General features: G+C 39.1%; 1 protein-coding gene across 5 annotated transcripts in view; it reads right to left on the bottom strand.

Moving 5' to 3' along the window:
- Positions 1-24,291, bottom strand: part of CD44 (CD44 molecule (Indian blood group)) — a 92,741-nt gene that overhangs the window by 27,495 nt on the left and 40,955 nt on the right. For 2 of the 5 annotated variants that reach the window (XM_003254411.4, XM_003254410.4), the window contains exons 4-5: positions 18,521-18,589; positions 15,378-15,608 (exon numbers count right to left, since the gene is read on the bottom strand). The exons of 1 other annotated variant lie outside the window; for it this stretch is intronic. In XM_003254411.4, the coding sequence (XP_003254459.2) occupies positions 15,378-15,608; positions 18,521-18,589 (300 nt within the window). Of the gene's footprint in view, positions 1-143; positions 273-2,962; positions 3,080-3,554; positions 3,669-6,597; positions 6,724-8,272; positions 8,402-15,377; positions 15,609-18,520; positions 18,590-24,291 lie in introns of all 5 variants that reach the window. 2 more of the 5 variants (XM_003254413.4, XM_003254412.4) reach the window with 2 other exon arrangements.

Raw genomic sequence — 24,291 nt, 5'->3', positions numbered from 1 at the left:
GTGTGAACTGCAGCATGATTTATTAAGTAACCTAACATCTTGTGACAATTCCTCCAGTGTCCTTTTGTTCAATGTCCTCAATGTCTACCGTTTAACCCAAAAGGAAGTTTCCATCCGAATTTACTTGTTAAACCATCCATTACCAGCTGTCCCTGTTGTCAAATGGGAGTCTTCTCTGGGTGTTTGGCGATATCCCTCATGCCATCTGTTGCCAAACCACTGTTCCTTCTGGGTAGCTGTTTCTTCCATTGTACTACTAGGAGTTGCCTGGACTGTGAGAAGAATATCAGTTGGGAGACATAATTGTCTATTTTCCTCGCCAATAGCTGTCAACATATCTTTCTACTTTAAGGGCAGATACACATGGGGAGAGAAGGTAAAAAAGAAAGGCACCAAGGAAACAGGCCACTGATATTCTAAAAGGGATATTAGAAATCAAATGATCCAAATGTTTAATTTTTCAACTGGGAAAATTGTAGTCCAAAGAGGTTTTGATTTGTTCAAAATCATAGGACTAAGCAGACCATAGCTGATGAATTCTCATAGTTCTATGAGTAATTATTATTTTTATTTTACTGTAGTGAATGGCTTCATATACCCTGTCTGAGAAAACCATTCAAAGAATAACCTCTTTGCTCCAGTCATTTTGATGAAAGGAAAATACTGTATAAAAACTAATGACAAGATCAGCGCATTAGGAGACCTTCTCAAATGGTGGTCATGTAACCCATAATCACACACACTGGAAATGCACCAGCAGTGGATTTGCCCAGCAGGAAAGATGTTGGGATGGCTTGGATGCTATTCCACTAACATATTATGTGGTAATGTCCACATGGCACCTAAAATTGCTAAAATCACTTTTTAACAAAATTAATTCAGTTGACGAAAACTATCCAAGCCAGTTTGAGGCATTATATAAATAATAGTGTGTGACAGGCTTAAAATTTCAACCATCATTTTAGAAAGGACAAAATCAAGAGAATAAAATTCCATCAAGGCGTCTTCAGGAAAAGTCAGAAAGCCACCAACACTTTTGTCTATAGCAGTTTGTAGCAATTTTTTTTTTTTTTTTAGTTTATCAAGAAAATGAGAGCCTATAAACTTGCCAAGCCAGAGTACTTTTTTGCAACTTGTAAAAATGGTTGTATTTCCTTATCTTAGTAATGACATTTAAAAAATAAAACCGTCCTCATTTTACCCTTCCATTGGCCAAGCCATTATTGGGTTAACTGGTTATCCAGGAGGAGTGGGAAAAAAGGCAAAATCTTAAGTTTTACAAAACTCCCACTGACTAAATCACTAATTCCCAATAAATAATGAAGTTAGAAAAACCACTGAATGTAATTACAAAAAAAGAGAAAATTGACCCAAACATAGACTGCCATGTTACTCAAAGTTTAAATAAAAGAAATAAGGAAGCGTATGTGTGTGACTGTATAGAACACTATACTCCTTCTATCACTAATTTTATAAACATAATGATTTTTTTAAGTACCCATAACCATTTATTGTTTTCAGCCGAAATAGGAATGGGTTAGCAAAACATATGATTTCTATTGTAAAAGATGAAGGTTGACTTTCTTCTAGAAGTTGTGATTTAATTTGATAAAGCCAAGAGGTCACCAATCAGATCCCTTTGAGTTTCGCAAATATTCATAAGATAATTGTTACAGTTGTTGCTGTCTTCTCTTTGTCAAGTTACATTCCGTCTGAATTTTCACCAACCCTCTAGCCCTAATGCCCCGCAAGCACCACCTTTTGACAATAGGCTCATTATTTCCAAGTCTCTAAAGTAGCTTTCTTGTCTTTAAGTACAAACTGTCCAAAATAATTTCTAAGATATGTTAGGGCTCTAAGGAAGTGGAACAAAATCCTATTCCAAAGAGATTTATGCTTCCTCTGTATTTCCTTTTCTTGTCAGACTTCTTTGTTAACTTAGCCCCTAAGCCTTACATATACATCACATCTACTGGGGTTTGTAATGGGATGTAAGGTCTGCTGGACATATTCAGTACAATGTCTAACCTCTATCCTAGCTGGTACCTGAAACTTTTCTTTTGTTGCCTGAAGACACCCCTCAAGCCATAGATTCCCAAAGCCCTTTGGTTTTTAAGTGGCTATTGCTCACATTTCCCCATTAGGTGTATCTAGGGCTGAGAAAATGACAATTGAATCATCATTTTAAAAATGCTAAAAAGCTGTTTTCCAAAATAAATACTTTTATTCCAAATAAGATAGACATATCTCAGTGGGATAGTTAAAAGAAGAAAAGCACATACTTCTTATGTTTGGGGAGTGAGGGGGTCCCCTATTCTCACAGTCCACTGCTGCAACTTGAGATTGTTTTAGAAAACCTGAGAAGTTTTCATAATAGCAGAAATAACAGTAAGAGCATCAAAGCTCTCCCCGTTACCTTGGGCTTAAAAACAGAAAAAGAAGCAGTGGTAGAATTCAAATGTAGACCATAAGAGCTACCAACTTTGCTCTAAAGAGTACAAGAGATGTCTTTCTATTAGAACAGTCAGGGACAGAATGCAAAAAAGAAACTGTATTCATCAAAGACCTTCATAGAAAATAAGGATTCCAAAGATCAATTCACTTGACAAGCGTTCTTTCCAGATTCCACTACTAAGCACCAAAAGAACACACTCTTTGCCACACATTTCAATGAACACACACAAGTTACCCAAATGGAACCTCTAGGAACCTTTAACACAAAAATTGTATCTAGATCTACTTCTTAAAACATTTTGGCCTTTGGGCAACCTGACGAGTTATCATTTTCCTTCCAATTTTTAAAATTTGTGTGCGGGTTTGGCAGCTTTTCAGCTCTAAGAATAAAAGAAATTGCTGAGTGGAAATAGAAGATGTGGCCAATTTCTAAACAAAATCTTCCCTATTGCTGGAATGTCTTCACTAACTCATCTAACCCAGAATTGCCGACCGCCATCTTGCTTACTTGTGCTTGTAGAATGTGGGGTCTCTTCTTCCTCATGGTGCTCATGGTGAATGAGGGGAGAGTGTGCTTCTGGGTTCCAGCTTCCTTCATAAGCAGTGGTGCCATTTCTGTCTACATCTGCTGTGATGATGGTTAAATACACTGTGACTGGTTATCAACCAATCTTTAATGATTCTGTTCTTCCATTAAAGTGCATGCTATTTAACAATTCTATGCCAAAGTATTACCTCTGAGCATCCACTCTCAAAAATTTTGAGTGACTTTACCTAACTGGTCTCAAGAGAAAATCAATGGGCTTGGAATTTCTTCACTCTCCCTTATTATTCCACTATGATCAGTTTGTCAAAGGCAGCACCACAAACCATTCATACATATTCATTTTTATAATGAAGCAACATAAAAAATCCTGTGCCCACATGGTATAATTGATAAATGACTCCTAAATGGAATTAAGTATCCTCATAAAAGTCCACTAAGAATTTCTTGATCAGATATTAACTAAATTTCCCACTGTGTCTCGATGATTGACCTTTGCAGCATCATGGGCTTTGAGGGGAAAAAAATCTTTCATTAAATATACACAACCCATTACCAGTCATCCTTGTGGTTGTCTGAAGTAGCACTTCCGGATTTGAATGGCTTGGGTTCCTCTGGGTCCAATCCTGGTTCTGTTTTGTGTGGTCAAAAACCCGTGGTGTGGTTGAAACTGTGATAACGATGATTGAAGCAGTTAGAAAAATGTTATTTCTTGAGCCTTCGCCACTTGTCCCGCGCATAGTCTTGCTTCTGTAGACTATGCAATGAATCATCTATAGCAGGTTGTATAGATGGCTGCATGGAAATGGAGGGAAAGCGGAGAGTGACTTCAGCTTAATTCAGCCATATTGGTAAGCATCTCAGTGTCCTTTGCATTCTGTCATAGAATACCTTGGGGTTCAGAACATGAGATCTTCCAGATAAAACAGTCAAAGAAGCTGCAGCAGTAGGAAGGACAGCTTTGAAAACACCAGCCCTCCACCGAGGATAACCAAAGGCGCCATTTTGCCCATCCATGCAGTCTGTAGTATCCCTCTGCACTTGAAAGCCCAGGGACTTAGTCACTGTGTGCTATTTGTAGATCCTCCGGGTGAAGAGGCAGATAACTGAAAGTTATACCACGATAATCACTTTATGTTGTTAGTAATTTCAGTGGGGAAAGAAATGCCTGAGCAGCCAGAGCTTTCCTATAGATGATTCTGAAAAAGAATACCTAGAATAGCCATATGTTTTAGCGATACGTTTCTGAATATTTATCAAACACTATGGTATTCTCATCAAATACAAAATATGTCATGAGCAAGCCATTCATAGCCAATGAAAGAAAATAAGACACCACAGGTAACCAGCCACCATCATAGCAGCACACTGGAAAGAAAGAGGCGTACATCCACCAGCACCCTGATATTGTCACCCAATCTGTTAGGGCTGGAATAGGAGATGCACCTAACAGAAGGATCATGACAAAATCTGAATCAATGTGTTTTGTGAAAAGGTTATTTGCAAATCCATCCTAATTGTTTCAAACTTTATTTTGATACCCAAATAACACAAAACTGTTTTCAGAACTATAATACTGTCAGCTCTATTTTACAAGTTATGAAAAATCAAGTTTAGAATCATTAACCACATTCTCAATAAGCATGAAAAAGTGCTTATTATCAAGCAGTTATCACACCCCTCCAGAAGAAAGAGGGCATCATGTTGAATTATGTCCATAGGTGCTAAGCAGAAAAGAAAAAAAAAAGAAAAGCAGAAATTGGAAAAATATGCCACAGAGATTTAAAAAATTAAAAAACAAAAACAAAAACACCATGGGAAGTTTTTCCCTGAAGCCTGACCATACAATTCATTTGCAGGTAGATCTGTTTGGGTTACTACCCAAGGGAATTTAATTTCTTCAGTATCAAGACCATGTCTTTACTAATGCGCCCAATCTGCAAAGCTGGGCCACATCCTGAACACAGGAGACAGTGTAATGTAAAACTCCAGTGTTTCATGGATACATATGTAACAAACCTGCACATTGTGCACATGTACCCTAAAACCTAAAGTATAATAATAATAAAAAAAAACTCCAGTGTTTTCCATTATTTGGTTTTTGTTCTGAAGTTACCAAAAGGAATTTTCTTATTCCATAGATTAAGATCTGGAGGGGTGTCGGGTCTAAAAAAAAAAAAAAAAAATCACTTAAAAGTTTAGATAGAAAATTCTAGTTCCTTTCGAGTATTTGTTATATCAATGTTATATACTCAGATGCCTTCAAGGCCTAACCTATTTTTTTCTGGACCCTTTCTTCTCTGTCCATTTGAGGATGAAATTCTCAGGTTTTAATGGAATGGATAGAACTTCAGTGAATTGGGGGAGCTCACACAGCACCCCAAAAGCCTTTTTTCTAAGGAAAAGCAGAACTGTGATGGAGTCAGGTTCCGGATTCTCAGCTCTGTTCAGCAAAATCTTAAGTCTTTACAGGTATGTGTGGAAAACTCAGTAATCTGGCAGAATATTAGACCAATCTCTGCATGTTTTTAACTTTTCAAGGATATTTTTAAAGCTCAATTTCCATCTCTTTGTTCTCAAAAAGTTTTATAATTGTCAAAAATTTGGATACTATTATGTACCAATAATGGTTTTATTATTTGCTTTTAATAAGTGGCAATGTCTTGTTAAAGCTAACCTGACATTTGCCCTTCCCTTCAAGGTCTTTCTGCTATATTGGTGTGCAGCTCATTTGTTAAAACTCTGGATTTGTTCCTTTGACCTCAGCTGGGTTTTGATTAACTAAGATAATTCTTGAGTTCTAGCTCCCATCATTTAAGCCTTTAGGGCCTTCAATTTAGGAACATCTACAACTTTTTTTTTTTTTTTTTTTTTTTTTGAGACAGAGTCTGGCTCTGCCACCCAGGCTAGAGTGCTGGAGTGCAGTGGTGCGATCTCCTCCTGGGTTCACGCCATTCTCCTGCCTCAGCCTCCCGAGTAGCTGGGACTGCAGGTGCCCGCCACTATGCCCGGCTAATTTTTTGTATTTTTTAGTAGAGATAGGGTTTCACTGTGTTAGCCAGGATGGTCTCGATTTCCTGACCTCGTGATCTGCCCGCCTCGGCCTCCCAGAGTGCTGGGATTACAGGCGTGAGCCACCGCGCCTGGCCTACAACTTTTAATTAATACCCTCCTAATCACATTCTTCAAGTCTATTGCTCCAACAGACCATGAGCTCCTGAAAGGCAAAGGCTCTGGCTCTTTTCATCTTTGTGTTTCCAGCACCTAGCACAGTAAGTACACAATGTACATTTTTTGTACTGTTTTAATGTCATTCTCTGATAAAGCCTGATCATTCAAAGACAATCTGTAGCAGTAGACCTCATAGATAAATAAAACAGGAAGAACATGAGACAAGAGAAATTTTGTGAGATATTTTCCCCACTTCTCAAAACATTCTATTTCTTCTTCCATAATCTCATCAAGATATAACTAACGTATGATCACAGGTTCACCCATTTTTCACATTAACTACTTCTCAAGAGAGATACAATTTGGTATCACTCAGATTAATCAATAAGCCTTGCATAAATGGCTGTACTGTAATTGATTATTCTTACTGGTGCTGGAGATAAAATCTTCATCATCATCAATGCCTGATCCAGAAAAACTGAGGTGTCTCTCTCTTTCCTCTTCATTTTCTTCATTTGGCTCCCAGCCTGCTGAGATGGTATTTGAAGATGTACCTGTTGTGGTGACTTGCATTAGTGGCTGAGCTGTACGCCAGGAAACCCATTTGCAAAGGAAGAAAATCAGGCACAGAAGACATAATGGATTTCCCAGGATTTTTAAAAGAAAGTGAGGGAGTTGATTGCATACCCCAAATTCTTATGTTCTGATCTCCGAAGCTAATACATAAATCTCAAAACAAGTGGCTATGATCTTTAAAACTGAATATTCTCTTTAAGAAAGCTGAAAGAATAAGTGTGGACATAATCTCACCATATAAGTTTTTAAAGGCCAATGAAAACTCCCCCACACTTTCAGATATGTTTATTATTAACTCATTAACCATATGCCATTAAAGCCAAGCCATCAAGAACAGAATGGAAAGGTTTCACACGTGCCTCCTTTTTTTTTTTTTTTTTTTTTTTTTTTTGAGACAGAGTCTTGCTCTGTCGCCCAGGCTGGAGTGCAGTGGCACGATCTCGGCTCACTGCAAGCTCCGCCTCCCGGGTTCACGCCATTCTCCTGCCTCAGCCTCTCCAAGTAGCTGGGACTACAGGCGCCCGCCACCACGCCCGGCTAATTTTTTTTTGTATTTTTAGTAGAGACGGGGTTTCACCGTGGTCTCGATCTCCTGACCTCGTGATCCGCCCGCCTCGGCCTCCCAAAGTGCTGGGATTACAAGCGTGAGCCACTGCGCCCGGCCTCCTTTTTTTTTTTTTTTCTTGTCAAGACACCTTCAGAAAAATATTGGAATCTACACCTACGTCAGTCATTTCATTGTGTTCACAATTTGCTAATTCATTTTTTATCTTCTCTAGTATCAGTTCAGATCAGTGTACCTCCAAACAGAGATGGAAGCTACACTGCAGTTCCCAACACTACTTCAGCATAGAGCAAAAACGTGAAGCCAATTAACAGAGAAATCATTTTTGGCATTATTAGGCAATCAAAGGGGTTAACTAAAGCGAACTGTGGTTGAGAAATTGAGAAATTCATTTTCTTTTTGAATAAAAAAAGGAGATGAAAAACTTCCACTTCTTCTCAGTGGTTACTGTAGAAGACGTCTCTTTACTAAAAAGGGGTTTTCTACATTTTAAATGAGATTCAGGCTATCTTAGGGAATGAGCATTTGTCTTTTCATATGATTAGTGTCTACCCCAAGAATAGTTCCATTGATGAAGATTTTCTATATTTTTTCAGATCTAGCTATGCTATTTCCTCATGAAAGTCCAAGACTTTTTATGACTGTGGTAATTTTAGAATATACATGAATGATCTTTCAGAGTCACAATTTTGCCATATCGTTAAAAAAACATTCCCGTTTCTTAGTCTCTGTATTAGCCTTCTCCTGGGCTATACTAATCCATAGATTAGAAAGAAGAAATCTGCTTATTGGTGCCATACAAGCAGACAAACAGATACCAGAGTTAATGATCCTTCTAAAGTCATAACGAAAATTTGTGAGAATAGAAGGAACGTTAGGCTTTAATAACATCCCAGAGGTCAATCAAAATTATTCAAGGCTGTCAAGAAAACATACGCTATGAGATAATAATAACTCATTACCAGCCATTTGTGTTGTTGTGTGAAGATGATTCTTTGACTCTGATAGTAGAAACAACCATGAAAACCAATCCCAGGTTTCTTGCCTCTTGGTTGCTCTCTCAGCTGCTGTAGCACTAGTGCTCATCAAAGCTGTTGTAATCATGATTGAATTGATTGTTGAAAGATTAATTAACAGTTCCTAAGAAATAGCATTGAATATGCTTCTACTCTTTTACTACTCAAGAGAATCATCTATATTTGATATAGATGGTGAAAAGAAAGGGAAAAAGCAAAAAAGTTCCAATTTTTTCAGAGACTCAAACTGAAGTTTATAGAATGTCAGAGGGGGAAGGATCTTAAATATCATCTGGTTCATGCTCCTGATCTTAAAGATTTAAAAATTGTGCTGGACAGAGCTTCTGACTGGTCTGAAGTCAGAAGCCTAATTAGCAAGAGCGAGGGCTCCAGGAACACATGAGAGCGTCTTTGAATTTTGAAGGTCTATATAATGTAAAAGAGGGATTAAATTTTTTGTCTTTGGATCCATGAGGCCAAATTAGGATCTGTGGTAAAAATTTCAGGGACATTAATGTTCTTCCAAATGTTGGATTTAAAAAACCAATAATCTGAACTATCCAACAATGAGCTTCTTCATAAAGTATTGTTTCCCATAGTCAGGAAGATCACTTGGCAGGAAAGTTGTGTAAGAGATTAAATGATTAGAAGTGTTGATTGAACCAGACCATTTAATATCCTTTCCAAATCTGAGAGTTTATGATTCTAAAACCCAGCTCTTCAGAGTCCTAACTCCTTAATCTTCTATACAATCTTGGGCAACCCATGTCATTCTCCAAGAATTTAGGATATGATATTTCTGCCAGCAATAGATACATAATCTTAACAATCCAACCCACAGGGAAAATGACATAGAAGTAGAAGATTGAAAAATATGCCTCTCCACTTTTCTCCATTTAGATTCCAAATCCTCTCAGAACCTTGCCCAAGGTAATTTCTTATGTCAAACGATATTTTGCAAAGCAGAACAGGACATTTTGAGGCTCATTCTTTGAAAATAGGATAATCAATCAGGAAAGACAGAGATGAAGTGACCCCAGTGATCTCGCTATAAGACCAGAAGCAAGTGTCTTGATTTAAAAATCTCCAAAGACTGCCATTTCTGTAACCAATAATGCCCAAAAATGTGCATTGGAAGAATATGAGCTAACAGTAGACAAAAAACTGAGAAAAAGTTCAAGCAGAGAGGCTGAAACCATCATCTCCAAACACAATAGTAAGGTGAGTTAGATTTTTTTTTTCAGCTATCAAGAAAGCCCAAAAATGACCCAAGATGGAACACTGCCAAAAAGACCTTTTCCTTCACATTCTTAGTCCTATGAAGATAAATATTGTCAACATTTAAAAATAGCATTTTCTTTATTCTGCAATCTCTCTATCCCCTCTCCCCACCCTACATGATCTTAGACATTGTGATATGGCAACCATAACATAACATGAGCACTATTTTCCTTACGATTATTTATAGAAGTAAAGAATATAATTTATCCAATGTCATATAAGGCAAACAAATGTAAAGAATAATTTTTCCATGTTTATTACTCCCCTCTGCAGAAAGAATGCCTAGTTATTTTGAAATATGGCCATCAACGAAAGTTAATAAATGAAGGTGTCCTCATAATCTCCCATTTTTACATGCTTTGAATCATTTTTCCCCAAAGCTCCTTTATCAATACACTTTGCAGGGATATACAGCTAAAAGCCACACACCCAGGGAGCTTGTTAGAGGCCTAGATTCTGATATGGAGCAACAGGTCATTTCCTACATTTTACAGTTGAGATTTTAAGTGTCCAAAGAAGGGCTCAGGGCCTACACTTTGATGAGAGAAATCTGCATTTCCTTCTCCTATCATTGGCTGTGAGAATCAGATCAGCAGAAAGGAGAAGCCTGCACTTTCCAGCAGACTTCTTTCTAAAGGACATTTTCTCATTGATTCACACAGTCAATTCATTCATTTGTCGTTTTTCATAATTTCATTCATTCATTCAAAACTATTGATTCATAGTTTTTCCTTCTTTTGATGGAAAAATCATTCCGATTCTATATACACATTGCCAAAAAGAAAACATACAAGACATTTAAGAATATCAATCATATCCCCAGATCCACAGGCTTTTCTGATATATGAAGTGGTACGAGACCCTATTCTCACTAAGAATGATGAAGAAGATTTGATGTGATAATGGACGTCTTCTCCCCTAACACTAAAAGATCTGACATCCAGGAGAGCTGTTAAGCAAAAGACGAAGCAGTTTACCTGTCGTTGCTGTTGTTGTGAGATCTTGAGTCTTAGGCTGTGAATTACCAAACCAGGACCATATCCAGTTATTTTTCTCCTGAGCTGTTGCATGGCTGTTTGAGTGCACAGTTGAAGTAACTGGATCAATTATGAAAATATCACTTAGTGATATTCCCTCTATAAATCTTTACTTTCAGTTCTGCCTATATATGATGTCTGTATCTATTATTGAATGATAATCAGAAAAGAAAATCTAGGCCTGGTTTTATCTTTCCAGACTCCTAACATCTCCCACAATCTTAGGACAACATCAGAAATGCAAATTCCGCATGGGTATAAATTTCATGCTACTGATTCTTCAAACTGAACCCCCTGAATTCATGATCAAAGCAAAATCAAGCAGCAACTTAATAACCTGAGAAGGAAAGAGATTTTCTATTTACTTGACTGGGCAACTGAGCCATGAACTAGAGGTTTTCGAAGCAGAATTTCAAATGACTGCTTGCATTCATTTATCTTTGGATTATCTTTGCGTTGCTGGTGTGTATTTTTCACATCTGTCTAGCATTGTACCCAAGTAGCTTGTGATGACAACTGACATTTCAAAGCTACACCCACACGCATCACCCTCAGGTCAAACTTCATACTTCAGCAGGAACTTTGCAAAGAAAATATGTTCAAAGTGTTGAAATCAGATAAAGCTTCCTCACGTATCCATCTATCATTTCTGTCACTTTTTATTCTAACTGAATATGTGTTTCGACAAAACCCAGAATTGGCAAAGTTAGAGAAATTCCGGACTTTTCTCAAATTAGAAAAAATATCATCAGTAACATTTTACAATTTAAAATCTCTCATTCGACTCTCAAGTTTGACTTGAGTCCAGCATGTTTCCTTATTGAAACGGAATGGCAAAAACCATCAGGATAAATATCTAATTTAAGCCAGCTGAGATTTTAAAAAACCACTTTAAATTATATATCCCTTTGAAAATCTACATTATGACCTCCTTCCTCAAAAAAGTGATGCTACATATACACACTCAAAATTTTGCATATTATTTCAGGTAGTTCTAGAATGCCTTATGGTCTACCTTTGAACCTACTGAAGGTCCGTGAACCCTTGGTTAAAAACTTTGACTCTATCTATATCAAATGCCAACAGCTGGCACAGTATGTTCTGTCCTCTAAATCAAGCTTGTCCAACCCGTAGCCTGCGGGCCACATGTGATCCAGGATGGCTTTGAATGTGGCCCAACAAAAATTCATAAACTTTCTTAAAACATTATGAGATTTTTTTTTTGTTATCCCATCAGCTATGGTTAGTGTTAGTGTATTTTATGTGTGGCCCAGGACAATTCTTCTTCTTCCAATATGGCCCAGGGAAGCCAAAAGACTGGACACCCCTGCTGTAAAGGACATATTAGTTCAGAACAGAGAGTAGAGAAATAGGAGCCAATTTTACCCATGAAGCCTCCAGACAAACCTGAGCATCCCCGGGAAAATCCACAGACACCACATTCTCACCTCAGAAACTTTATTAAAGATGCATAATTCCCACTACCCTCACCCAATAGTACACCAGGAAAAAATAGTACCAGAGGAAGCGAACCTACAAGAACAAGATAGAAATAGGCGTTATTTTTGTCCTCCTGAAAGGAGTGGTATGAGGGGGTAAAATGGAAAAAGCTACTGCCTAGCCAGCAGAATTTCTAATTTTCCCCACACAAGTAGGCCCTATCAGATCTGAAAAAAAAAAAAAAAGAAAGAAATTATTCCTTTGACACCCAGAAGACAAGGAAATACAGTGTTCCAAGGCGGGAGTCTGCTTCCTGAATTAGTTTAGGTTTCTTGATCCCAGAGAGTTCCAGGTCACCAATAGGCCTGATGACACTCAAGATACACAGCCTGCTGGAAGCCTAAAGCTACCCAGATGATTATTCTTACTAGCTGTCCCTGTTGCCACCCACTACAGGCCCTTCAGGAAGGAATGAGCCAGACGAGCCAAAGACAGCTTCTTCTATGCTCTCAGCCAGCACTCCTCTTGACCCCTGCCCTCCTACAATGCATGAGGGAGGCTTTGCAATCACTCCCTCTCACTCTGTCCCAGCTGTCAGTCCAACAGTGATAAAGTTTTGCAAATCTCCTCACTGGACTTTAGAAATACGATTCTACTCAGGAACCTTTCAGTGCTGACTTTTCCTGGCATGCCATCATGCAACGTTCAAGTTTCCACCAGGTTGTTCGCTTTGGTACCTTTCTTTGCGTGAAGTGATCCACTTGGAGCTGCTACTGGTCCCATTGGGTCCTATAGTACTTCAGCGACTCTCAGGTTAGCCCTGGACTCATCTGGTAGACTCATTAGTCTCTTTCTTTTTTAGTTGCTGAAGGAAACTTAATTAGTTTATCTGGGAGGAGAAAGGCACAATTCATTTCTCAGCTGAAATCCTGAACTATGTTTTAGTTAAGTCTCATAAACACTCCTTTTCCCTGATTTCTAAATGAATAATAGGTAGTCTCCATGAAGGTAAGTCCAACTCTGAATTCCTAGCATCCTAGGGCAGTGTCTGGCATACAGAAGACCTCAAATATTGATTGAATGAATAAATATCTCAGTAATCCTTGCCTCTCTCCAATATCACTTCCTAACCACGTTTATCCTTGGATCCCAAGCATTCTAATAGGCCTGGTACGTAGTAGGTTCTCAAAATACGTTTGCTGACTAACTTAGGAAGGGAAGATACAGTTCTTAAGAGATATTCTATAGGGGTTAATAAAATGTGCTAATTGCCTTTTTAAAAACACTCATGAAATACTGTTTTATATAGGCTATTAGTGGCTTGAATGTTAACTACGTGTAGTCCCCACAAGTTAGGTTTATCAGGATTTTCTTCTTTGGTGGGAAGTGGTACTTTAGGGTAGACCTATTCTCCTTCCTGCTGAGACCACTAATTATTGTGTTTGCCAACATCTGACAAAATTGCATGCCATAATGATAAGCACCTTCGACATGGTTACTTTAAAAAGACAGGGAACCTGAGAAGCAGTGAGTGGCTAGCAGCACTGCCTGCTTTGTTTGCAGAAGCCTCTCTCAAGAAGGGTTGCCCACGGGACTACAAACAGTAAGCCGATGCAAACTCAACAGGGCCAATAACCCAAGAAAGCTTGGGCAGCTTGAAAAATCTGCTTTTTTTTTTTTTTTTTATGTTTGAGAAGGAGTCTCGCTCTTTCGCCCAGGCCGGAGTGCAGTGGCGCTATCTTGGCTCACTGCAAGCTCCACCTCCTGGGTTGACGCCATTCTCCTGCCTCAGCCTCCCAAGTAGCTGGGACTACAGGTGCCCGCCACCACGCCCGGCTAATTTTTTGTATTTTTAGTAGAGACGGGGTTTCACCGTGTTAGCCAGGATGGTCTCGATCTCCTGACCTTGTGATCCGCCCGCCTCGGCCTCCCAAAGTGCTGGGATTACAGGCGTGAGCCACCGCGCCCGGCTGAAAAATCTGCTTTTTAAAAAGCTTCAAAGAATGTGCAGGGAGTGATGGGAACCCCAAGCCTATTTGTATCATGCCCTCAGCCAGAGACTGACAGAAATTTAAAACACTATTGTGCAAGTGACCTTAAATGAAATCATCGTGCTGTGGGGGTTTCCCTGGCTTCTGGGTGACAAGAAATAGAGAAGGGCCCTGTCTTGAATATTCACAAGCCAGCGCATTTCTGCCACGCTCTTTGGAGGCCCAAGTTTCACCCCTCAGGAGCTATAGCCGGGAAAAGAGAAAACCCACACCATACTAGGAAAACCGCTCCAGAGGCAGATGCCCTATTTGAGTTTGATTAATTCTCCACTGGAGGAACATGGCCCATCTGGGAGCCCGTTTCAAAACAAACCGGAGAAGAAAAGCAAAGAGGGAAGCAGGAGACAAGAGAGATGTAAACACTTTCCAGTGGAGCTGAAGCGCAAGGGGCAAACTCCAAAGGAATGGAACGCAATGTTTACATACTTCCACTCTTGCAGCCCTAAGTAATGAATTACCCCCACACACCAAGTAAGTATTGAGAACATTCCCCAACAGCCTGGATTATAAAGCTCTTAAGCTGATTTAATTTCACCAGAAAACTCCTCCAGATATGCTTCCTTGGACCAAAAACAAAGGAATTGTTGAGTAAATCACGGTTGGTGAAAATCACTGAATATTACACTATCAATAGTATGAGTGTAAATCAAGTTAAAACATAAAAAGCCACAGTTGACCCATGTATGCCTACTGTTCCATTATTGGAACGCTAATCATGTGGGAGTTATTTATATCCTACTGCTCAAGGTCATCACCAAGGTCTGATTGCAAATTCAAAAAATTGCAACCTCAGGCATAAGTGGATTTTTTAAAAGGTGCTAGTGGAGTGGTATGCAAACTCTATGATCCCAACTTTTTGAAAACAATCTTATCCATAGGTGGATAAGAACAAGAAGGAAACATGAAAAAATGAAAACAGTTTTCATATCAGGCTTGAATTGTCACTGTATACCTGGGGACAAGAGAATAAGGAGGGCTCTCCCCAAAATAAAACTTCCAATATGGCACTTCTTATGCCAAGGTAAGTAAAACAGTTATAGATGAGGGAAAAAAGGTAGGCAGTAGTAGTCAATGCATGCAGTTTACTGACAACCACGAGAGCCCACCTCCCTGAATGGCATCACCAACTTCTAGCTGTATAGAGATGAGAAAATCAGCACGTGAGTGTGCAATACTCAGGAAGGTCAGAGACATTTTGCCAAGGAATTGCTATTGGGAAGCACAGTGATTTATTCTCCTTACTGGTAGCAGGGGTTCTGTCTGTGCTGTCGGTGATCCAGGGACCGTCTTCGTCTGGGATGGGGTGTACAGTAGAAAAGGTGTAAAAGATGTAACTTCCTGAAGTGCTGCTCCTTTCACTGGAGGACCCGCTGCTCACGTCATCATCAGTAGGGTTGCTGGGGTAGATGTCTTCAGGATTCGTTCTATATTCTCCTTTCTGGACATAGCGGGTGCCATCACGGTTAACAATAGCTGGGAGAGAGAAAAGGTACTTACAGAACTTCACAGCTCATATTTTGAGTATGTGGATTAGCGTTTAACATAGTGACTTCAAAGCTATTTTCCTTTGTAATGAAAAACACCTATCCAGTGGCGGGAGAGAGTAGCAGATGCACTAAGAAAGTGCACCCTCCCATCGCCCACACACCCTGGGGATGAGGCAGGAAACAAGGAAGTACTGGGGAGTCCCATCCCCATGTTTGAATCCCAGCTTCATAGAGCTCTGGACAAGGCAACTCTGAGCTTCAGTTTCCTCATTTGTAAAATGGGGATTATGTGATACATTGTAAGTAAAGTGCTCAGCACAGTATTCAAAATACAGTGGATGCTCAATGAATAATCATCCTCCCACTTGTTTCCCTACTCTCCCTTCTGAAGTACATATAAAATGTGTTGCTATTAATTCCATATATTCCTCCGAAAAGGATTTGAAGTAGCAGACTAATAGCCTCAGCAGGGAAGATGCATCTGCAAATTGATGAAGATTTTGATTTTCTTTTTTAAGGGGCAAGTTTTGTCCGCTTGTGCAAACACCCACTTCTGGCTAGGAAATCAGCAGTTCTAAATACAGACAGAGCCTTTGCAGTTCTCTGTGAAATTCAACCTGGAAACTAACAAGCACAGATATACATGAAGATCAACATCTGTGGTTTCAACAAATGACTGGAATGAACTGGAGGAGAAAAAGCCTGAATGCATTCATTCATTATTCCTCCCTAGAAGTATTTGCTGCTCTCAAATCTGGGCCACTCACTATGTAAGTGTGCATTTAGATGAAATTATTTTCTGCTGTATTGCATTGATGAGACTAAAAGTTCTTTTTTGGCCACCTATTTAGCTTGCTCAAATGAAACTTTTTTTTTTTTCAAGATGGAGTCTCACTCTGTTGCCCAGGCTGGGGTGCAGTGGTGCAATCTCGGCATGCAGCAGCCTCCGCCTCCTGGGTTCAAGCAACTCTCCTGCCTCAGCCTCCCAAGTAGCTGGGACTACAGGTGCATGCCACCACACCCAGCTAATTTTTGTGTTTTTAGTTGACATGTGCTTTCACCGTGTTGGCCAGGCTGGTCTTGAACTCCTGACCTCGGGTGATCTGCCTGCCTCAGCCTCCCAAAGTGCTGGGATTACAGGAGTGAGACACTATGGCAAGCCTCAAGTGGAACTATTAATAATACATAAATGAGAAAAAAATCAAGGTCTCAATTACCCTGCAGGTGAGGATTTGACAAGGAAATATTGTTGACCACACTCTTACAGGTCTGGACTTCAAAAGAGAACTGTGGGCATCAAAGAAACAGGGCATTTATTAAACATCTACTACGGGCTGGGCATACATTAGACATAGTGTCTTTTACAAATTTCCTGAATATTCTCATAGGTTGTTCCATTATATGAATGAGAAAACTGAGGATCAGTCACTCGTCTAAAATCTCACACATGGTGAGGAACTAGGAATTCAAAGCAGGCCTGACTGAGACAGCACATCTCATGTCATAGCCATCATGGTGTGAAGCCTCCCCCTTCCTATTGCAAGGCACAGGTCAGGGACAATTCCTTACATAACAATGTGGGGCTGGGTTTGTATGGTGTACGAAGATTCTCATCCCTCTGCCACTGCCAACATCATGCCTGTGCACACTGTCAGTGTCCAGCTGTGAGGAAGCAGAAATCAGACCTCCTCAACACTGTACTGTTTCCCATTAAATGAGGCTCAGAGGCAGTAAGATCAGGGTTAGCAGGTTAGCCTATTTGAAAGTTCTGGTTGAGATTTTCTGATTCCTAAAGTGCTGGAATAGGCCAGGCATGGTGGCTCATGCCTGTAATCCTGGCACTTTGGGAGGCTGAGGAAGGAGGATTGCTTGAGCCCAGGAGTTCAAGACCAGGCTGGACAACATAGTGAGACCCCCATGTCTATTTTTAAAAAGTGCCCAAATATATGCATCTGTGGATAATCAAATATCAGGATGATTTAAGATGGATGTGGTATAAATAATGTCAAAACGCATATCAGGAAGTTTATATCCTTCATGAGTATCTTTCAATACTTCAGTTATATCAAACAGAAGATTGCTAATTGGGGCCAAAATGCCCCTACACCTGACACTTATTAATCCCTCTTTATAAGAGAGAACGTGACTCAGACCCAGAGCTTTCAGCAGCTACAAATTAAGAACATTATTTAATTTTTCTTACATTTAAGTTTATTATTAAGGTTGCCTTCTGTTTATGATGTGATGTTGGTTTTCCATGTGCAATTTCTTTTTAAAAATAAATGTATTTTAATTAGAAAACAATGGATCAATTAAATAAAAAATATCAAGTAAATGAGAGCATTGTACGTATAGAGATGCCAAAAAAAAATGTGAAAGTAGTTTTCAAATGACTGAAGTTTGAGGAACGATGCATGAGTGTAAACCAGAGAGCAGTTTCAAGTCATTGTAGAAAAAAGGGAAGGGACACTGAATGAAAGCCAACTGTCCTTACCTAGGGAAATGACTCTTTTTTTTTCTTTTTGGAAATGAAGTCTCACTCTGTTGTCCAGGTTGGAGAGCAGTGGCACGATCGCAGCTCATTACAACCTCTGCCTCCTGGGTTCAAGCAATTCTCCTGCCTCAGCCTCCTGAGTAGCTGGGATTACAGGCGCCTGCCACTACGCCCAGCTAATATTTTGTATTTTTAGTAGAGATAAGGTTTCGCCATATTGATCAGGTTGGTCTCAAACTTCTGACCTCAAGTGATCCACCCACCTCAGCCTCCCAAAGTGCTGGGATTACAGGAGTGAGCCACCACACCCGACCTAATATTCTATTCAAATATACCACAGAGAACACACCTGAGCCCTTTCCCCAAAGTAGGAAAATTTAATTAAGGTTAGAAGAGAGACATACTTATGGTAATTGGTCCATCAAAGGCATTGGGCAGGTCTGTGACTGATGTGCAATCTTCTTCAGGTGGAGCTATGAGGTAGAAAAAAAAAAAAGGATGAGAACCCTTTAAAAATATGAGGAAAATCTATCCTCATTTTTATTAGTCAGTTAGGATGGAGTTTTATTATAACTTGTCCCAAATAACTTTCTTTTTCCAAAACTCCTAAGTTGGCTAGGAATTTCTCTGCCTTTCGTGATGCATTCTCCATTTTTACTTGATTTCATAAATTTCTGGAACTTATGAAGTTTCCAGAAATTTTCCCACCCCAGCGAATTCATTCATTAATAAATATACATTCTATATCAGGCACTGTGGAAGCCTGGGGGTACAATTTTAAATAAGATAGATATGGCTCCTTCTCTAATGCAAACACATTAGGGAGGATTTTTTAAATTTGTGATTATAAAAGTAATGTAGGAACGTTGTAAAAAAATTTAAAAGTAAAGTATGAACTATCATGAGAAAATCATTTATAATCTGGGAAGTCCACAGAAATGATGAGAAAACATGGCAGACACACAATCAAATGTTTATCAACATGAACAGCATGACAATCTGAAGGTTCAAATAACATAATCACAACAAAGAATTTACTCAGTTGAAATATTAAAAACCAAATGAATCTCTAGTCTTTCATTAATGTAATAATGTATTTATTAATTTAGCCGATCTTTTTAAGTGCTTACTCTGTATAGACTGCTTCTCAGCATGTTGCTTCTGAGGTTGATCACCTTTGGCCTAGGTGCCCAGAATATTTTTCAAGGTTACTGTTTTGGCATATCTCATCATGGGCATTTCTGGGTTTTTTTCTCTTGTTCTCCATTTGTCCTCTACTCTTTCATCCCTTGCTTTAGGAATAAAGATTTCTGCCTGAATCTTGGGCCTGACTGATCATCCACAGATGTTACTGGTAGCCCTCTGAGCAGCACTATCTCAAGCCCCCTGACAACAGGCCCTGAAACTTCCACCCTCCATTCCATTCCTTGTGTCTTAAAAGCAGACTGGAGAGTAGCTCAAGCAACCTTCCATTCATGCCAAAGTGCTTTATTCTGTGACTAGACCTTGTATTGAGCTCTAAAACCTCAGAGAGCTTTAAACTGGTTTTGCCTTTATAGAAAGGTTAAGTCCATTTGTGCATTACAGCTTTTATACTGTGTGCGTGTGCATACTTAAATGTAAAATGGAAATTTATTTGTTAGGTTAGTTTCTCCCAGAATTGCTCCTGGCAAAGAGGAAGAAGGAGATGGATGGATGGAGATGGATGGATAGATGGATGGAGAGAGGGAGGGAGGAAGACAGGCAGGCAGACAGACTGCTATCACAAGAAGGGCTGTTATCACAAGTATTTTAAGTGTCCTGCTGTAATTTTTGTGTACTTATAAAAGTGGATAGAAACACAAGTTGAACAAAACAGATTTTGTTTGCTTCCTAGTACCCGGGAGCATCTTTTCCCACAGATAAAGAGGATAACTTTAACCTGCCTATTTCTTTGGGCAGTTAGTGAAACTAACTGGCAGTTTTATATGTTCAATTGGAAAAAAACAGAAAGTTTTAGGAAAAGCCATTCTTGCAAAGCCTGTTCTAAAAGATTTCTCAGATTTCTTTAAAAAGAAGTATCACCTCCTTGGCGAGGTCATTCCTTACCATCCAATCTAAACTGCTTCATCACTCCCCCACACCTGTCACCATCACATAGCATCTTGCTCTCATTTCTTCTTCATGTTTACTACTATATAAACTTACCTTATTCATCTTACTTAATGGCTGTTCATGGCACTTCTCTCAATCCCTGCCTTCTGCTACCTGCCTCCCTCCCTAGAAATATATAAGCTCCACAGATGAGTAATAACTTTATCTGTCTTGGCCAGAACATTTATGTGTGATGGGGACAGAGAAACATGCAATAAAAATGTGTTGAATGGATGAAAAAAGAAAAAAGTACCGATATAATTTCCCAAGGGTCTATTCTTCCAGTAAACACACCTAAGATGTTAGCCCCCTAAATGGGTCTCCAAATATGTACAGGTCAAGCATTTAGATTATCCTTAAATGGTAATGCCATAAGAAATAATTAAAGGAAGTTACAGATATAACTCTTCATTTATTATTTTTAAGCACCTACTCAACACTTATATGCCAGACCATATAAAAGGAGAAAAAAAGATGAGCATGTTTCTGTCCCTGCTTCTGATAAATTCACAAGGTCATGGGGGACTGTAATAATTAATATTAATTTAGCTTTTTACAGTCTTCAAAAATATTTTCCAAAATTATTACACTTGAAAATAAGGGCATATAGCCAACCTGGGAGATTTAGGGGAGTATCTATCTTGTTTCTCTTGGAAATATCAGCAGAAACTGACCCAACCTATGAGATGCTTCTGATATTTGTATGTTGTGCATACCTGGAACCAGGCTTTGGATTATGGCTTCTTGATGCCAGGGATGAAACAATCTCCCCCAACTTCAAATATAACTGCAAGTAACAGTACACCGAGAATTTCCAGGCAGCAAGTTGTAATAGAATGGAGCATGATGTCAAAAACCCTAAGACAGTTTTGTAAATTATTAGAGCATTTGTTCACATGGACCCCCTTCATGCTCCAATTCACCTTAACTTTTATAAAGAACATCAAATCTGGCAAATATGCTTAGTGGATGGTGACCCAAATGTGCAATTAACAGACTCATGCTCTCATGTCGGATTCCAAGGCCTTATTAGATAGCCTTTCTTTCCATTTAATGAGCTCTGTACTGCTTGGAAAGCTAGACCTGGTGAGGTGTTCCTGAATCTGAGGACTTGTTAGAAATTCTCTGAGGTGGGCATTCTCATAAACCTTGGCTTCACCACACCAAAATAACCAAGAGAAACATTAATTATTCGGTCTAGCCACTAATCTCTGGTTGCCAGATAGAAAGGCACCCTCTTCAATGCTTGATACATTTTAGGTATCTCATAAATATTCTCAAATAGTTGTTGAATAAAGGAGGAAATGGATAAACAAATACATGTAGAATCTTCCCTTTAATTCTACCTTCAAAAGAAAATGAGGCACTTGACTGAAAGCAAGCTTAATAAATGAATCAATTCAAGTCAGTTCTGTGTTCACATAGAAGTCACCAGGCTCACGTCGGGCCTCAACCACTGAGAATGAGGGAAAAAAAATCACAAAGGCCTTTTCAAGTTCTGCCTTATTTTCATTTGTTAGCCACAGGCCATGTTTTCTAAAAATACTGCTAAAACTTAAGCTTATGGAAGCTATCTACTAAGATTAAGCTGACTTTTGTCCCTATAGCCGTTTTATGGGGGGATCACAGCACTGGGACATGACCACCTGCTAGCAGCTCTCAGGCTAAATTAGATTCAGGGATCCTTGCAATGAAATCCTTTGCATAAGGCAGTTTATCAAAATCTTTAGCTCACTTAATACCCCTATCATCTGACTCTAATCCAAGACATTTAGAATTTATTTATCCTTAAACACATTTATCCACTTCTCCAGTTTCTTTATTTTTTTGTCTCATTGCTTCAACAAGATTGTTAACTGCTGTAAGATAAGAAATGTAGCCTCCAGTTCTTTCTTACCCCATCTGTGCCTAGTGCAGTACTGAGCACATGGAGGTGATCAATAAATATTCCCTTTAAACTTAAATAAAAACTTACAAAAGTAGCCATCAATATTGAGTCAATTTGGAAAATAGACAAAAGGAAAAATATTACTTCTAGCTTTATTATTTAATTCATCCATTTTACTAAGGAACACACCCCCTGTACTTCTCAAACTTTTCAACTGAACTAACCCTCCAAAGAGAAGAAAATTAATCAATGCTCTTGCTCCCAACTCCAGGGATGGGCCCAACCTCATGAACAAAATTAAGGATAGAAGCAAGTCTCAGTCGCAGCCTGCCTAGATGGCTTCGATGCCAGGCAATAAAACAATGTGAGCTTCTACCTATTTGAGTTGAGGTTCCTTTTGGCAAGTGAAACCAACTTGTAAAACAGGTAAGACAATGTGGGTATGAAACTACATAATTTATTGCATACATTCACTCAGCAAGACTCAATGGGAGATGCAATAAGCAGTGCCCAGAGACTCAGGAGTGTATAGCCTCATGCCAGCCCTTTCCCACTGAGCCAACCTCTTCATCTAAAGCACAAGCTTTTCCCAATGTCTCCCTCTGACCTGTTGCACTGAGATGGAGCTAGCTAAACCACATGTTGCTCTATGTCTATTTCTTGCTTTTTTATATGTGGTTTTCTCATTATAATATCATTAGAATGACATGCTAGACATGGGTATGGGAACGGAGTATGTATGAGTTGTGTACTATTTAGTGTTAATTGGACTCCCTTCCCTTTGGTCAAACTCCATTTGTGTTCTGCACTCATATAACAGGGAGGAGTAAACATTCTACAGTTTTCTGTTCCTGTTTTGTGTGTCTCTCGATAGGTTTAGTGACGTGTAAATTTTTGTCAAAATCTACTGGCTTCACACACTCCCTTTTAACTAGCCAGCCCTGATACTTTGTCCTAAACTCTAGATTTCTTCTCTGAATTTCCACTCTGATCCCTACTGTTCACACAACAAAGGCTGGGTGGTGTAGACTAAAGCCGTTGATGTAATCTCACAATTAATGTTAATTTTTGTTTTTTTTTAGTAGTAGGTAGAAGAAAGATCTCATAATTAAGTTGATGTCCTTTTTATAGCTTAAAAATCCATGCAGCTTTTTATATTTTACTACCATATACATATATATGGTATATATATATTTATATTTGATATATATGGTATATATATCTGTGATATCTTGATTTTATATATATATATATACACACACATATATATGTGTGCGTATATATCTGTGTTTGTCTCAGGCTGATAATGTCTTAAGTCCCTTTCCAGGTAATTTAACATCCCCTTCCCATCTTTAGAGAAAACTGACACTCCAGCAAGATGTACCAAGTTTACCTCAAGGCTTCATCTTTCCCTTCACCCAACTTCAAACCTTCCATGGGAACAGAAGGCCCAGTTTAAGAGATAAGACTTTTGATAGTTGGCATCCAGATATTTGACATTTATAATTTTGATCCTTCTCAAAAAATTCTGAAAATTCATGATGCATAGAATTCTTTAATTTTGCTAGGTCTTGAATAAGGCTCATAAGCCTGATTTTCTAGGTTAATGGTTGGGAGAAAGTCACAAAGACATAGAGAAAGGCTGGCCTGTGTCCTAGCATCTACATCTTAACTTAGGTTTCTTCTTCTCTGGTTCTTTCAACTGTTGGGTAAGGGATATTTAAGAAGGTCAAAGGCATACCATATACTCTCCAAGGCTTTTTTCCAGCCCTCTCATATAATAAATACCTCTCAGCTAAGACATTTGACTTACACCCCAAAGCTATCATTAGATTCATGTCACTCCCTTGTTCAAAGCCTGTAATGACTTCCCATTACACTGAAAATGAATCACCCCCTGTTAGCTGGCCCTTGCTTAGCTCTCTGACTTTATTCCTTGGCATTCTCCCCTCTGAGCACTGATATTCTCAGAACAGTCCAGGAGGCACTTTCCCTGACCACCTTCTCAGAAAATAAAAGCATCCCTAGCACTCATTAGCCTCGTATTTTGCTTTCTTTTTTATAGCACTTGTATCACTTTCTGACTTCATATAGGGCAAGCTTGTCCAACCGGCGGCTCACAGGCTGCATGTGGTCCAGGATGACTTTGAATGT

Source organism: Nomascus leucogenys, chromosome 15 (assembly GCF_006542625.1).
Source record: "Nomascus leucogenys isolate Asia chromosome 15, Asia_NLE_v1, whole genome shotgun sequence".
In the NCBI taxonomy this organism is placed as follows: Eukaryota; Metazoa; Chordata; class Mammalia; order Primates; family Hylobatidae; genus Nomascus; species Nomascus leucogenys.
This window is presented reverse-complemented; position numbering and strand designations above follow the sequence as displayed.